Genomic DNA, 16,886 nt, shown 5'->3' on the forward strand with positions numbered 1-16,886 from the left:
CATAACACACTGTAGCTGCATATTCATTTTAAAAAAGGAAAAACATGTTGGAAATAAAATCACAAAAGCTGTTTCTTGAACAAATATCAAACAATAGAAGAACAAAGTATAGTCAACCCATTTCAAGTGTTAGCTTGGACAGCAAGAATGAAGAAAAGCTTCAATGAATTCCTGGAGCTTTTGACTCCTATAAGTATTTTCTAAATGATGTGGAGCACCTATGTTAGCTGTACTAACATTTTAGATAAATGACCTGGAAAAATAAAACACAGCAGAGCAGTGTGTGTGCTGAGGAGAAAGAGGGACCCAAGCAACTGAACTGTTTTGACAGGACATTTTTAGATTAATTTCTCATTTATCTGTAACAAGAGTTGCCTTTAGCAGGAGTTGTTGCAAACTGCAAGGTCATTAAAGCTTTCATGTGCCCTTCTGAGCAGCAGATAATTAAAGGCATATCTAAAGCAAACTCAAAGCACGATTTTTGCGTGGAAAAGCATACCTGGGTAGCAAAAGCAGTGAGAATAGGGTACAGAGTGACAGCCCACGTGCTGAAATGTCTCCATTTCTGCTGGTACCCGACTAACTGAAAACTACATGTCTGTGTCTACACAGATGGCACAATTGCATCTGCATTTTGCTTGCAGACATTTCCTGGTTTACCCAGGTCTTGTTAGTACTTTTTAGTTATCCTGACTGAAGTGGGTCATAAATCTGACCATTGTGGAGGAGGTATATTTGAAGTGTGGTTCTGTTCCCTAGAATAACTTCACGACCATAGACACATTGTCAGAATGTGCACAGACAAAGCCCGTGCCTGTTACCATTGACAAAGATGCATCGTTATAGTGCTGGAAAGTCACAGTAAGAAAAGACCTGTACTAGTGTAAGTCATTGGGGTCATACTTGTTCACGTCTGTATCACGGCAACTTTCTACACCCCTTTAATCACATCAGTCCTCTTGAATAAATTTGGTCACATGAGAAAGAGTGTATTTCCTTTTGTACATTGATATTTCGGTAGGACTTGCAAGATGTGGAAAGCGTAGTTGTTAAGTTAAGCCATGCTTGCGTCATGCAAGCCTAACTTTGCCTTGCAAATGTCCTACCACAAACCCTTTTTCAGATGGCTCTTTAGCTTAGCTTATGGGTTTGGCACTTGGTACATCACTGACAGGCAGCATGGCAAAAATCCCACAACTAGTGAAGTCATACAGTCATGGTACTCAGCAGAAATAAGATTTTTGGCTGGTTTAACAGATACAGAACCTAATGGACAATTTAGCCACTACACTCGCCGCAAAGGTCACAACCTTTATTTACAGTGGACATTTCACTCTGTTGTAAGTTTTGTATCCACCCCTTTTTTTTGAGGCAGAGTGTGCACCAACAAACTAAGAACTGTGCACAGAAGCAGAGTGAAACAAGGAAAGCATGACATGGAAATACCCATGCTGAAGTGTATAGGAATAGATGGATGCCCTGCTGAAAATCAACTCTTCAGTTACCCACCTTGTTATAGCCTTACTGGCAGACACACATCATATCAGTTATCAGCAACTACATTGGACTAGCAAGATACACGGGTTTTGCAACACCAAAAGCAAATGCATTAGAGCAATAGTGACCCTGAGATTTATGTCAATGTTACCTTAAGTTTAATATCATGCTGTGCTATGCCATGCCACGCCATGCTATGCTATGCTATGCTATGCTATGCTATGCTATGCTATGCCGTGCTATGCTATGCTGTGTCGTCATGAGAACATGTTCCTGTTTATGAAGTCAAGAAACATCTGAAATACAGTGCTACTTCAACTCAGACAAGCAGGTCTGCATTGGAAATTTGCTAGGTCCAAATAATCGTGTCCTCAGTCTCTGCTTTGGAATAGGCACATTAACCTGGTCTTACATTTTTATGGTGTTTTTGCTGGTGAAATGTTCCCTTGCTGAACCATCTAAAGACGAATAACAGCTATAAAACAGAAAACACTGTTCATGTTTAACCATTTACTGAAAAACATAGTTTAAAAAAAGTAGGGACACTTTTCAGAGATACAAATGGGAGGTAGACACCTCACCTTAAGGTGTTATGAAAGCCATTCATAATCTCCCTTAACACTTAATAAGTGGCACCTGAATAATTAATAACTTATCTAAATTCCAAAAATATGATGAAAGTAAAACAATTATCGTCTCTATGTTCTATCTAAAGATAATAAAGCCAGAAAATTAGAGAAACTGAGCTACATAAGCATATGTGAGCATCTGTGAAAACAGTTCTAAAAAAGTAACGAAAACAGCTTCTATTTCACCTGTGTGGAAAGAGCACTGAAGAATTACTATATTCCCCTGGTTGTCTTGCATCAGACAACAGAAGATCAGGAAGAAATCCTCAATATCTATACCCTCTCCTCTACCTGTTTTTCTGCACCACTGTAACACAACAGTATCTTAAACACAGGACACTTTGTCATGTATAGTCCACACTCAAGAAAAACAATGACAAACTTCAAGAGAAGAGACAAAAGCATACAATACTATGACACAATAAAGAAAAGTTAAAATTCCAAGTTGGAGTTGTTGTAAATAGATTTTTAAATAGTCCTCTTGAAATATTAATTTAATTCATAACAGTGCTGCATAAAACTGGTAATATGTTCGTTAAACATTATACCTCAAAATAAATTGCAAAAAACAAAAGAAGAGAGAAAAATATTAAAGGGGTTTTCAGAAAACCTAAAAGTTGACATCCTATCCTGCCACCTGGAATGCTCAAGTTTTTGCCCCAAAGTGAGTAGTCTATATCTTAGCAAAAGTCACTGAACAATTTTTATCTTATTCTAATAATAACTATAGCAAGTTTAATTTTGTCTTATTTCCATGTACCTTTCCTTCTAAAAGCCTACGGCTTACTACTAAAAAATTAATAAAATATTTGTAAATAATAATAAGTTTAATAGCACACAATACAAAAAAATAATACATTTCAAAACCTTTACATTATTACTGAAAAGTGCACTACAATTACTCTGTAGGTCAGAGATGCTTTGATCGTGGACAGAATTTCTACAATTAACACCTCAACAAAGTTTTTCATCTTCTTACTTAAATGAGAAATCTTTCATCCACCAAGGTTTTGGATGCCAAATTCTTCTGCCCAAGTGTATTACGAATAAACCTAAATATCTAAGAACAGTTTACAAAAAATGTTGTTAACATAGAAATACTTCAACAGTGTGTTTCAATACCTAACATAAAATAGTAACTCCATGTACTCTTTAAATCATATATAACATGAGTGAAGTAGGTGCTTGACTACTTTTAGCATTTTTTAAATATTTTCCAATAGCTTTTCATACTGAAATATGAAATAATTATGTGCAATTCATTTTAAAAGATATTTGTGTTTTCTGTTGAAAGCTATTTGTAGACTCTTTATTCATGACAGGCATGTGAATAAAATTAATTTCTCACCAGTCTATTTGAAAAAAAAAACCCAAAGAACTATTTTATAAGCTCTCAGTATTATCTTCTGTCACCACATACTGCTAACATACTGCTTTAATTATCTCATTAACTACATAAATTTCCATACTAACCCACATTTTAAAAATATTTCTTTGTTTAAAATTTACCTCTTGTTGCAAATATGTTAGAATAGCAGCTAAAACAAAACTTTGGGAAGCCAGATCCACAATGGAGAAAAACAGGATATCAAAGATGAGCAGTGTTGTCTCATTGCCATAGTAGAGAACGTCACTGAAAGATTGTGCTTCATCTACAAGAAGAAAATGATTTTTGAAAAAAGATTATTTCTGTGCAGTGCAAGTTTATGGAGTTCATCAGCCCATGCTGAGTAAGCTGGTAAGAAAAAGGAAAGTCAGGGCAAGGGTTGATTATGGCACATTATGACATTGTAAGAGGTAGTTATGGCATTCTATTTAGGCAAAGTAATACAGACCTTGTCACTTATAAAATGGCTTCATACTGACAAAAACAATAGAAAAGCTCACACTCCACACACAACTTCATTCGCTCTCGAAATCTCAATCAGATTGTTCAAGAAAGGCTGCTTTGAACAAGAAGCAGATGTGACTTCTTTGTTACTAATATTTTCAGCAAGTATTAAACTCTGGCCAGAGCTCAACAAAACAACAAAAATGTGTGCTTAAAGCCTTACTTAGAAGGAGCTTCAGAGTTAAACATGATTTTTGGTCATTTGGTTAACGGTTTCACAGAGAATGGATCTTTTCAAGGTTTAAATTTTTCATAGCCAAAGTAGTCTAGATCCTTCACCTACTTTGTTTTATCAAAAGGCACCACTTTCAACAGAGAAAAGAACACTTAAAATACACAATTACAGAAAATAGATTCTTTTCTCTCTTTCTACTTTTTCAGAAAAATGTCTAATGCAAGTTCTACTGGAAACAGCATGTTTTCATTACAAATTGTTTACAATCTAACATCAGGAAATCCTGATTTGTATCTAAAATTCTGGGAACCACGGCAGTCTAAACCACCAAGCAATATATTTATATCAGTGCTTATGGTAATGAACTTTGAAACAACAGAAGTCAAAAGACCAAATCTTTGTTGAATATTGCACAATTTGGAAACTTCACATCATGCTGATAACAATTTTAACCCAGATATTGCATACCTGTCAATATATACAGCTAAGGAGACCTGGGATCTAGGGTAGGGTTTTGGAATGACTGATATTGCAGTCTATGGAAGCACAAACTGAAGCTGAAGAAAGTCCAAGTTATAGTTTTAAGGCACATACTGATTACCTGGCACCATGTACTACTACAGATAGAACCTCACCATTATAGGACAGAAGAGCTGAAGCCTTTAATGAATTAGGTGTAGCTCAGACATTTAGACTAAGCAAAAATATCAGAATACAACAATGGCTACTTTGAAAGCATGTGCACTGTTCCTGATTATGTAGCAAGGTTTGCAATTCAAATTAGGTTTCAGCTTTTGCCACCCCAGAGTCAGAGACTGGGAAAATTCTGCAGAGCTCAGTGATGTAATCTGTGGATTGCTGTTATATAAGAATAAAGACATATTTAGGATGTATAATGGTCATCTGGTAATATCTATGGATTGGATTAGAGACTGGTTTAGAGATTCTGAACAGTAAGGCTGGAAAGCCGAGTACTTGAGGGACTCAAAATGAGGGTTTAAATCATCTTGGATCACTAGTTAATGTTTCATTTTTGTGCAGGTAATGGCCATATTTAAGGTCGGGGTAAAATCAGGTTCTACACTAAGGTTTTCAAAGCTAATTTTTGATGGATTCTGTATAGCTTAAGGACTGAGGAAGAAGACTGGTATTAGGCCTAAGTTCACAGGTCATATTTCATTGCAGTGTGGGTACTGGTCCCCAGACCGCATCTGTTAATGCAGGGAGACCAGGACTCAGGGTTTCAGAACCTTGGAAGTGGAGGAAGTGGAGCACCTAACACTAGATGAGGATTCCAGTGGTGCAGGTACTGGTTACCTGGCAGCAATTATCAATAGGTGAAGGGTTTTACTGCCTTGGTGGTCCACACCATCAGCCTTCCAGGGATTCCTGTTTAGGAACCTAAATTGAAAGTTGCGATATGGTCATGGAACTTGCACTAGATCTATTTTTAACAGTTGTACTGGTCACTAGGAAATGCTTATGGCTAGGTTTAGCATGGTGTTGGGATTCATAATGATGCATCGGAGAACCCAAGTCTGACTGATTTTGCATAGCTCCAGGGACCAGAATCAGAACTGGTTTTATTGCTGTTCCTGCTGGAATACTCCTTTTTGCTGTAGGTACTGCCAACACTTAAAAAGCTTCAAAGTAATATTCAACAATCTAAATCAGTGGAGTCTGCAAAGATAAGTGACACACTAACAGCAAGTATTTCACTCAAATGTCCTCACTGCGATCAATGTCCTCTTTAGAGAAATTGTCTTTCTGTATTTTTCGTTCTTTCATAAGAAATCTGGTTCGGTACAAAAACGTAGCATGGAGACATTTAAATATTATGGGTCTTCTTTGCATTTACAAAGTGGATATTAGATATTGATAGCAACTCAAAGGAGCACTTTGTAAACACATGCATGTCTCTACACAGTATCCTTTCAGTTCCCTAAAAGAAAAAACATTGCAGTCGAGCAACAAATTATAAATAGGATGTTTGTAACCTGAAGAACATCTTTTAAATATCTCCCTCACAAGCAGTCATTTAACAACCTCTCCTGCTGCAAGATCCAGTCTAGATTATAAATCCTGGGAAAGAAATATATACAGAAATCCACATACTTATAATAGTACAAATACCAAGTCACAAATCTTTTTACCGTTGTAAAAAATACTTTTCTCTATTGGTTCCATAAACTCCATGTTAAGAATACGTTCAAGCAGCAACTTATCTTTAACAATATAATCCATTTCTTTATGAACCTATAAGAAAAGGAGAAACAATGCTTCTTGGTTTATGATTTCAAAGAAAAAGTACTTGTTACGAAGTCAAGTACAGGTACTTAGACCTTTATGAATGAAAAAAAACACTGGTCAATTCCAAGACAAAAATAAGTACATAACAAAAAAGGATTTGTCATTTTTAAGAGCAGGCTGCGCTGTTGGACAGTACTCCAATTTTTCTTTTTTGAATGAAGCACTGTTCCAGCTGCCATAAAGTCTTTAACAACAAGCCTTTAAGCACATATGCTTAAAGAGAAATTACACTCTTTCAGATTTACAATTTTTTATTTCTACCTACTATAATTTTACTTTCCTTAGTATAGTAATAGCAATATACATACGTGATCAATAAAAGAACCAAGAAATTTGTTCATGGTGTTGTATGCCCTTGTGCTTTGTTCGAAAGTATTTGCAGATGAGTCCAAAAGCCTAGTGGGACCACGTTTCTGAAATATAACATAAGACTGTGACATCAGTGGAAAATTTACATATTTTAAACAACATTTATAGAATACAAATATATTACTTACTTTTGTCAGGGTTTCATGAATCCTGTCATAGTGCAGTCGCATTCTCCTTGAAATGGAAATCTGAAATGTTTGGCCATCTGTGTTTGGTAGCAAACCTCTCTGACTACACAGATTTTCCTATACAATTAAAGCAATTGTAAATTGTCATTATTAATGTCATTCATAGACCCACACAACATCAAAACCTTTTAATTTCCACTCTTTCACGGACACACAGTACTTAATTTCTCCATATTTGAATTGACTGCACTCTTGGTTCTATTATAGCAAGATTTTCTTAGGACATGAAATCCTGACCCCTGCTGTCACTAAATCATATTCCTCTTTTCAACTGTGTTCAGTTCATTACCTTCTAATACATCTTCTGATGTTCATTCTGAAACCCTTTCTTTTATGTTTAACATTTATTCTATACTTGTCCTGATTTTTCTGTGCTTCAGATTCCTGACTTTTTCCATATGTTTTTCAGATCACATTTAATAAAACCCAGCAAGAAAACCAGAAAATTCTTCATCTTCATAGGGGAAATTATATTAAAAAAAGCAATTAAGGAACACATAAGTGAAAAATATTATTCAAAAGATTCATCTATATTTCAATGTTTGAGATTTAATTTTCACATGAATATGATTTTTTCGGACCACTTATCATTGAAATAGCAATATCCTTTGTCGAAGGTACTTTTTTCCTGGTTGTCCCTACAAAGATGCAAGATGTCATGAAATTTAATGCAGAGTGCTCCAATCGTGCATTAGATATTTACCTTTGCCTCATCTTGCAGCAAAGATACAACATAGGACAAACTAGAAAAATACTTATTCAAATTAATTTCTGCAAAGAGTAAGTTATATCAGCAGAGCAGAAGAGATGGACTAAAGGACTTATTGGAAAAGCAGATGTCTCTTTATTAGGAGTCTTTCTGATTTATCTCTTCATGAAATCTTGGAATACTTGTTTCTTGAATGTGGCCACGAGCTTATAGAAAGCTTCAATATCAAAAAGAACATTCTTAAATACATGAAAAAATGCTTTAGAAAACCAGGAATTTTATATCTCTGAAATCTGAAGAAGAAACAGAGAAGAGATAATGAAGAAAGATGAAGAGCTAGTTACAAGAACTACTGAGTCATATATTTACATACCAACAGTTGGTATCTTTTAAGTATCACAGCTTGGTGTAATGCAATGCACATGTGCAGATCCATAATGCAAAAGAGTGGTTTTTCTTTAAATAAAATAATAATTAGAGCAGCTGTAAACTTTACTACTTTTACTTACTGCTTCTCTCTTTAGGTTCATATTCATTTCTTCCATATTGGTATCGGCATGTCCATGCACAGAGCGACCATGGATATAATAACCAAAGCAGCTGTGTGACAAGAGAAACACTGAAATCTGAAAGAGATGAAGGAAGAGAAGAATACTTGAATTAAACATTAGCATTTTATTTTTGAAGTCCTGAATTCACAGGACTTCATCAAGACCAGCCTTTCTACAAATACAAAGTAGGCAGGTACCAAAAGAAATACAGAAGAAAAATATTTCATAACTCTTACTGATTAGTTTTATCTGTGTTTAACTAGAAGCACAAAATGGCTTCAAGTTTAGTTTATCAACAGCAAGGATCACTACTTAATTCCACAGAGCCAAAAAAATTAAAGCAAAGTTATTACCTTTTATTTTGATTCAAAAGTTATTACTGTGATACATAATACATATGCATGATTCCAGCTGAGCTCCTCGGAGACTGTATTTAATAGAATTTAATTCAGTATGATACAATGCTTACACCTCATATAAATTAACTCTCTCTCCAACCTAGGCACTACATGGGTTTTTCATGGAAGAGGAATAACCAAGGCTGGTAAAAGGGCTTCATCTCTATATTTTTAAAAAATTCTGGTCAAATGAGCTAATACAGCCTTTTCTGACTGCACTCTTCTTTGGTTAAAAATGACTTCTTGCAGCACAGAGTTTCAAGACCCATATTTAAAGTAGAGAAAGGGAAGTAGTTCAGAAGTGAGTAACTGAAAATGCATGAAAAAAGCAACAACCCTCCAAGAGGCACAACCATGAAGTTCAGCGGTTGAAGGACAACCACAAGGCAGGAGCAGAAACTGAACATAAACATATTAAATAAAACCAAGACACCTGTGTCTGTAAGAAAAAAGTACAAACCTGTAGAAAGAACAGCAGCAAATAATTTCACACCTGATTTCTGTCATAATTTGTTACTACTTAATTCTGTATGAGCATGTATAACCAATTTAACTTCAGAAAATCTAAAAATTGTATTTCTAGAAGAACATATTGATACCTATGATTCCAGAATCTTTTTCCAACTGAAGTTTAAATAAAATCTTCTTGTAGATTGCACCAATACGGTAAGATGAAAGAAACATCGGCTTTGGCTGTTAGCTAGTAATTTCTGATTAAATTAAATGAATAACTTTGTTTACTATTCTTAAAACTATCGTATGTATTATTCTATTAAAAATGCCACTGTAAAAATGAGATCAAGAAATACTTACATTGCTCATGCAACACAAATCAACAAATTGGCTTATCTTATCTTCAACAAATCTTTCATAAAAAACAGAAAAAAATATAATCTGAAAGAAATAAACCAGATTTTCTTTTATTAGTTCATCAGATTTGACTTTATTAAGTAATTAACTTCACAGTTTAACACCAAAAAATTTCAGACTTCTGTAGTGTGCACCACTGCACTGGACTCTATGAAACGTGACTGACATCCTTCCTCTAAGAAGTTGTAGCAATTACCTGCTTTTCATTTTGAACTCCGAGATGCTTCGAAGCTGTTTAATAAACCAAACAAAGTAGATGCATAAATTCACGTCTTTGAGAGGATTGAAATTTGGACTACAAAGTAAGATGTCTCATTGCTCAGAAGATTAATTTTGAGTTCTAAAGGTATACAGTACAGCAGCAGAAGTTGAGATCAAGTGAAACAGTGAAGAATATACCCAGTGCTGTCATATGGAGTATGGATGGCCTAGTGGCATATTCTAGCTTCCAAGGACCAGCCTGAGAATGATAATTCAGTATGTCACATGTTTCACATACCTGTAAGAAGGCAATGGCCAGCCAGAGTGCAGCAGACACACCAAATCTTAAAATACGGCTCCAGGGAGCTATATAACTCTCACTGCTTCTTGTAAGACTGGAAGAAGAATCCATTAAAGCCAAGTTTGAAAATCCCACCACCTGAAGAGATAAGAAGGTCAATATAACAACATCAGGAAACGAATAGTATTAATCATGACCCTGTTGTTTCCCTCGTAACAGAGTAAGAACTAAAAAATAGAAAAAACGGACCTGGGAGTAGTAGCATGTTCACTATGATAGAGCCCAACTGTGTGATCAAGCACTATTACTGAGAAACACAATTAAGACCACATATGTACAGGTTGTGTTAATGCATAAATTCAAAAACATATGCAGCTAAATCTCACAACAAGTCAACACTGATTTTAACTGAAAAAATCCAAAAGATTCTACCATTAGACTGCATAGGGGTATTATTCTTGCTAAATTTCAGCTTTTCAGTTGTATATATTCCAGTGTAAAAATGTATGTTTTATTTGTTTTGCGACAGTAAGAAAATTATTTTTTTTGTTGAAGAGATATATATTTCCCTCCACTGTCTTTATCTATTTTAAACAATCAATCTAGAAAAAGTTCCTAAATTAAAAAAACAAGAGAAACACTATGTCTTGAAAAACCCAAGAGGTAAAAATGTGAAAATAATTAAGAACTGAAGCTGCACCAGAAACATATTTGTGGTGGGACAGAGACAGGAAGAACAAAAGCAAGCAAACTTGTGGGTCAGACAAAGACAGTTAAGTAAACAAAGAAAAGGGAAAGAAGGAAGTAAGACACCCCGCAAACAAGTGATGCAAAGGCAATCACTAACTACTTCCTACAAGTAGACTGATGCCCAGCCAGTCCCCAGAAAATCCCTCCCCTCCATTTTTACTGCTGAGCATTAGGGTATATAGTATGGACTGTTCCTTCAGTCATTTGGGGTCAGCTGTCTGGTTGTGCCTTCCTACCAGCTTCTTGCGCTACCCCAGCCTACTCACTAGGAGCCTGAAGGCTGTGCAGGTGCTGTTCTGCAAAAGCCAAAATATTGTTGTGTAATTAGCCCTGTTTTAGCCACAAATCCCAAACACAGCACCCTATGGGCTGCCATGAAGAAAACTGACTCCATCCCAGCCAGACCCAGTACAGTATGGAAATGCTCAGCTTTGCTGCCGGAGTACTATCTGCACTAGCCATGTTGTCAACACTGCCACGGGGACCAGTGCCAGCCAGTGACTACTTTTGCACCAAGCATGAGGCGTGAATGGAGGAGACTCCTTCTTCTATACTTCCCAACTTTCTCCTTACTTGTCTTTCATTACTCTATATTCTGTCGCCATTGCTAATGAGAACTAAACAGCCACTTTATTAAAATTGGTAACCCAAGAAGACAGGTTTTGAGTAATACAGAAGATTCTCCTTGTAGTGAGCAGATGACTGCCGTCCCGACTCTGTGCTTTATACTTCTAGTGAAAGAATCCAAACTCCAGCACGACAGTGGAAGATTGAGGCAAATAAAGAATTGAGTGTGTACACAGATTTATCAGTTTCTTAAGCCATTTAGGAACTCATTATCTTAAAAAAACCCAAATGAAACTAACAAAGGTCTCTAAGGTAATTAAAAGTTGTTTAGGGTTTTTTTTTTTTTAAGTCTTCCTCAATGAAATATTGCCATGACCTATACACACATAGATATACATTAAAAAATGTATTAAAATAATTATTTGAGTAAGTTACATGTTTTCAAGTGAACTTGAAGGTCATCCACTATTACCACAGAGAATGCAACAAATAAAAAACAGATCTTATATTACATTCTGGTTCTGAAGCATACAAAATTACGAACAACAACAATAATAATTGTAGTAATAATACCTCCAGAAAAAAAAGAACTGCAAGCACTTGAAATAGAGGATTTATCTTCCTCGCTGTCTGAATTTCATTCCATTCATTTGCTATAAAATACGTCCTCCATATGCTCACAGGTGCAGCAGCACTTTTAATAACACCTTCACCTAAAAAGTAAACATAAAATAAAGCTCTGAAATTCAATACATAAGTGTAATATCCGAATTTAACTAAAGCTGTTTGTATAAATAAATACAAGCATACTTTGACTTACCTTCAACGGCTTTAAGAACTCTGCCCTTAGGTCTTTCCCAGTCAATAAAGAAAATATCTATAGTAAGTTGTGAAACCAGCAATTGTAAGAATTGCAGAGCCTAAGAAAGAAAAAGGAGAAATATAACAAGTAAGGACAGCAACAGCATATGGGCAAAGACGAATAATGAATGCCATATGCAAGAGCCATGGCATGGCTCTTGCATATGGCATTCATTAAACATAACAAGTAATATACTTGACTGTTCTTGAGACTGCAATTTTGTTACTAACGTTTTATACTTTTTTTTTTAAATGTAAAAGCTTGGAATAATGGTAAAATCATGTGACAAAATGTCCAAAATTAGAAAGAAAAAAAAGGAAAGTAAGAAATAAAAAAAATTTGACTATTTTCCCATATTAACCTGTATTATAATTTAAAATTTAATATAATACCCACGATTAATAAGACACTTGCATGTCCCATGAAGACAGAATACCAGTCTCTGAATTCTATAGTATGTTTGAACATAAATATCTTAATCTGTTTTCTGTTTAATCAGGAACTGACAGCACTTATATTTTTGGTTAAAAAAAAAGCACTTGCTTTCTTGATATAATTTTAGTTTATCTGGGTTTCCTTACACCTTTATCCTTGAAAGAATAATTTTCTGTAGATCACCTTCCCTAGATGTTTGCTTCCCTACAAAGACTGCACAAAATAAATGTCTAAAATTACTTAATTCTTAGAATAAAACATTGTTTACCTCTATACACTAAAATTAACTGTACAAAATGTTTAAAACAAGCCTACTGAAAATATACAGAAGCATATGTTGGAATGCCTTTAATGCCTCAGAAAAAATATTTACCTTTAAACTAAACGCACATGCTATGTATGTAACGAAACCTTCTTCTTGAGAGGGGAGTGGTAAAAAGACAGAGACGAACTGCTGAGCCTACAATTGAGAAGTTACATTGAAAGAGTACATACAACATATGTAAAAACGTACTAAGCACTTAAGAGTGAATAATGTTTTGCAGAAAAACATCAATATTTAATGTGCAGTCATTTTGAACTTGTAAAATACTTTAAGTGACTGTTAAGCAGACTGCAAGTACAATGAATCCTAAAGAAAAGAAACAGGCGAATACAAAAATTTAAGCACACAAACCAGAATATGATATAGAACTTGCCTCAATACTCTGACCAGAAAGGCAAAAAAATAAAAAGAAGAAAGAAAAAAGAAAGAAAATGAATTTTTGTATAAAATTTAAGCAATATTAATAGGTTTTCATAACATCCAAATTTGGAAACACACTTACTTTGAAGAACACCAGCCAATAAATTCCTGTGCCCACTGTGATGACAAAGAAAACGTTGGCGAGGTCTCCAGCATAAAACAGTAAGAACTTAAAAACTGTCTGCAATTATAAAAGCACACTGTAGAGATTTGTAAAACTAATGAATTAATGCACATGTACATTCATATGAAATGCTACGCAGCTTACACTACAGGAAATTACAGTACTGAAAATTAGCCTGAAACAAAATTTTTCTATTGTGATCATATATTTATGGTATATCTGAAACTCCTGCATGCTAGTCTTTGTTTAAAGAAGAATTAATCTGAAAATTCAGGTCACTCAAATGATTAGAACATCTCTGTAAATACCTTCACTTTTAGCAAAACTATTTCCTGAATGACATCGGAATCCAAAAAACACGCAAACAAACCTACTTCCTCAAGTGAACCTAACTTCAGGTGAATGTTCTGTGCAGCTAGGCTAGAAATTATTTCAGTTCCCTTAAGAAACAGAATAGTTACATCACAGGGAATGATAGCAAAGGTTGCCTTAAAAAGAGGAAGACGTGCCTCTCTTTAGGTTACCAGCTGTTTATACCTGCAAGTCAATTATAGAGCTTCCTGTACGCCTCTTCCAGCCTGCAGTCTTGAGAAGGGACCATAACACTGCAAGACCACCAAACACACCCAATGTGATCTGAAGAGAATGAAAAGTTATTTGCAGATATCTTTAAAAACTACAAAATAGAAATAAATCATTATATTGACAAATTAAAGGGCGATACTACTTACATCAGTCTGAATCTGAGCCTCTGACTGATTCATCTCATAAGTGACTGAGAAGGAAACCTGAATATTAAGGTACAACAAGTGAATATGCATAGAAATTCTGAACCATTACAGTCAGTGATATTTTTCCCACCTTTACTTAGTGCGGACTTCCATCTAGGGCTACTATAAAAGTACAGCATGCATCTTCTGCTCTACCTATCCAACTCGCTGTGCCACAGTGCCAGGCTTAGTACCAGCACGTGCTCCTCTATGCTCACTGCAGATTTTCCCAGCAGTAACATGAGGGATGGACGCCTGCTACCTGCAAGTTAACAGCTGCACCTCATTATGATCTTTTCAACTGTGCATACAACTTTCCTTCTGAATGGAGACACCAAAGGTTTGATACTTTTCCTTTTATCAGTGTTAATAGTAACTTCAATGTAATTACACCAGTATGCAAAGTCATAAAGTGAGCTCTTACATAGCTCAGATACCATTTTTTTCCAGCTTTAATGAGATAAGAATTGCCATGCAGCAGCAAAATTGCTCCCTCTAGCTTAAATGTCTATCTAACCTAAGGCCTAGTTTGACTTTGATCTAAGATTTGTACAAGGAAGTGAAAGCATTTGCCTTGGGTTTATAACATTCTGGCCTGATTCTTTGTCACTGCAAGGCTAAAGTTAACTCAAGTATGACAATGAATAGTAATTTTAATTCATTCTTTTAAAAAAGGCCAAAAAAACTCCAAAACAATTCCTCCCCCCTTTATTTTCCCTTCCAAGTCAAGAGATTCTATGAAGCTGTATAACAGAAAATAGAGAAACTGAAAACAATTGCTCCATGCCATTGCAATTTGAATTTTTTTTTCTAAAACAGTGCTGTTTCTGTGGTTATTTGTCTGTCCTTGTAATTCCCAGTCTTTCCTTTCCATTCATGCAGCTCATACAGAACATGAGGAATGGTTCTAGCACCAGAAATTTATAGCTAGTTGTCTATCTGCACCGGAAGCTTGAACTGTTAAAAGTTGATAGGCATAAAATGTTACTATCAATATTTGCTAACAGTAGAATGATTACACTATTACAGAAAAAAAAAAAAGCTCACTTTTTAAAGCAGCATGTTCTAAGAAGCAAACAAAGCACAGGAATTGGACATCTGAGCTGTTGCCTGTCAAAGGCAAGTAGTAAATGCTCCTTTGGCCTCTGCTACAGCAGAATTTGTTGGTTTTTCAAAGAGGAAGAACCCCCAAACTGATCTCTCCTACCTCTCTGGCTATGGAGTTTCAGATTATTTTACTTTAATTCTTAGAGATATGCTCTAAATAATAAAACACAGCACACAACCCATAAAGCTTCTTTAAGATATATTACTCAAATTACAGCTGACCTGAAACGTCTGTGTCCTAACAACCTCCTCTTAATGCATAGCTTTAAATAAAAATATTCCACCTCTTGCATAAATCACCGCATTGCATACGGTACTTTTCCTGTTGTTTTCTGTGTGCATAATTTTATTTGAATTGTGGCCTAATTTACCATTATACAACCAACTGTAAAGTTCTAAGCATTTTAAGTTAAAAAAGACTCAAGATAAATTAAAACTAAAGTACTTTTAACTGCTTTCTTTCAAAAGCTTTAAGTTTTAGTGAAAGCTTGTAACCTCAAAAACTGATCAAAACTAAAACCTGCTTAGTAGATTTTTACACACATAACCTCACCCTCAGAATGTTCCCTCAGGTGGAATTCCAAGAGAACTAAAAGCATTATTAACAAATTAGTTCAATTAAGATAGTAAGAATCTCTCACTGTCACGCTCTGGGTTTCAGGATTTTGGACAAGCACATCTGTGTAAGCAATAGTCATTAGAGGTGGGTAGATAGCTCCTCTCTGAGTATGGGATACCAGACGGATACTGCAGAAATACAAACAGAGTATTATTTGTAACACAGAAAATGGATGAGTCGCTTGGAAAGTATTGCTTGAAACTTGTACTAATAAGAAAATACTAAAAGAACAGTACAACGTGATCAATAAAATGTGCCTTTCAAACCCAAAGGCATGGTAATTCACATTTCAAAACCAATCAGAGTGTACAGAGGCTCACATTTTGACAGCTGCAACTGAAGTCAATTTCAAAAGGTAGCTTTTCTCAAAATACCATGTAATGACATTTTCTATCTTTCTTTTGAGTTTCTGGTATTATTTTTTTTTTCCAAAGGGGGAAGTTAGGGGCTGTCCTAAGATACAGAAGCTAACCTTTTTTTTTTTTTTTAAATAGTGTAATATTAATTCTCAGCAAATGGAGTTAGTACATTAAATTAATCTTCAAGATGATTACTTGACTGATCAGTACTCCATGCTACTCAGCAATCTTTTTAACTAATAAATTGTGAAGAAGACATGAAGGAAAAGAGAGATCTCAAATTTTAGACAGTCATCTCAGAGAAGACATTACATAAAGGAGAAAAAAAGCGTTTCTTCCAAAACATATTCCAGTTGAGATTAACCATCTGTAATGACCGTAACAGGTAAATCTCACAATTGCAGTGAAATGACTACAAGTCTGCTCTGGATTGTACCACAGAACAGGCAACAGTTTGCA

The 16,886-nt window shown here is 35.2% G+C and overlaps 1 protein-coding gene across 2 annotated transcripts in view; it reads right to left on the reverse strand.

Moving 5' to 3' along the window:
- Positions 1-1,714: 1,714 nt before the first annotated feature.
- Positions 1,715-16,886, reverse strand: part of TMEM67 (transmembrane protein 67) — a 34,465-nt gene continuing 19,293 nt past the window's right edge. For both annotated transcript variants that reach the window (XM_054059410.1, XM_054059409.1), the window contains exons 14-28: positions 16,091-16,196; positions 14,304-14,360; positions 14,110-14,208; positions 13,531-13,629; positions 13,077-13,163; positions 12,227-12,326; positions 11,980-12,119; positions 10,087-10,227; positions 9,531-9,611; positions 8,278-8,394; positions 7,000-7,116; positions 6,811-6,915; positions 6,346-6,448; positions 3,636-3,778; positions 1,715-3,186 (exon numbers count right to left, since the gene is read on the reverse strand). In XM_054059410.1, coding sequence (XP_053915385.1) covers positions 3,106-3,186; positions 3,636-3,778; positions 6,346-6,448; positions 6,811-6,915; positions 7,000-7,116; positions 8,278-8,394; positions 9,531-9,611; positions 10,087-10,227; positions 11,980-12,119; positions 12,227-12,326; positions 13,077-13,163; positions 13,531-13,629; positions 14,110-14,208; positions 14,304-14,360; positions 16,091-16,196 — 1,576 coding nt within the window. In that variant the 3' untranslated portion in view covers positions 1,715-3,105. The remainder of the gene's footprint in view (positions 3,187-3,635; positions 3,779-6,345; positions 6,449-6,810; positions 6,916-6,999; positions 7,117-8,277; positions 8,395-9,530; positions 9,612-10,086; positions 10,228-11,979; positions 12,120-12,226; positions 12,327-13,076; positions 13,164-13,530; positions 13,630-14,109; positions 14,209-14,303; positions 14,361-16,090; positions 16,197-16,886) is intronic.

The sequence above is a fragment of the Cuculus canorus genome, chromosome 2, assembly GCF_017976375.1.
Source record: "Cuculus canorus isolate bCucCan1 chromosome 2, bCucCan1.pri, whole genome shotgun sequence".
Classification (NCBI taxonomy): domain Eukaryota; kingdom Metazoa; phylum Chordata; class Aves; order Cuculiformes; family Cuculidae; genus Cuculus; species Cuculus canorus.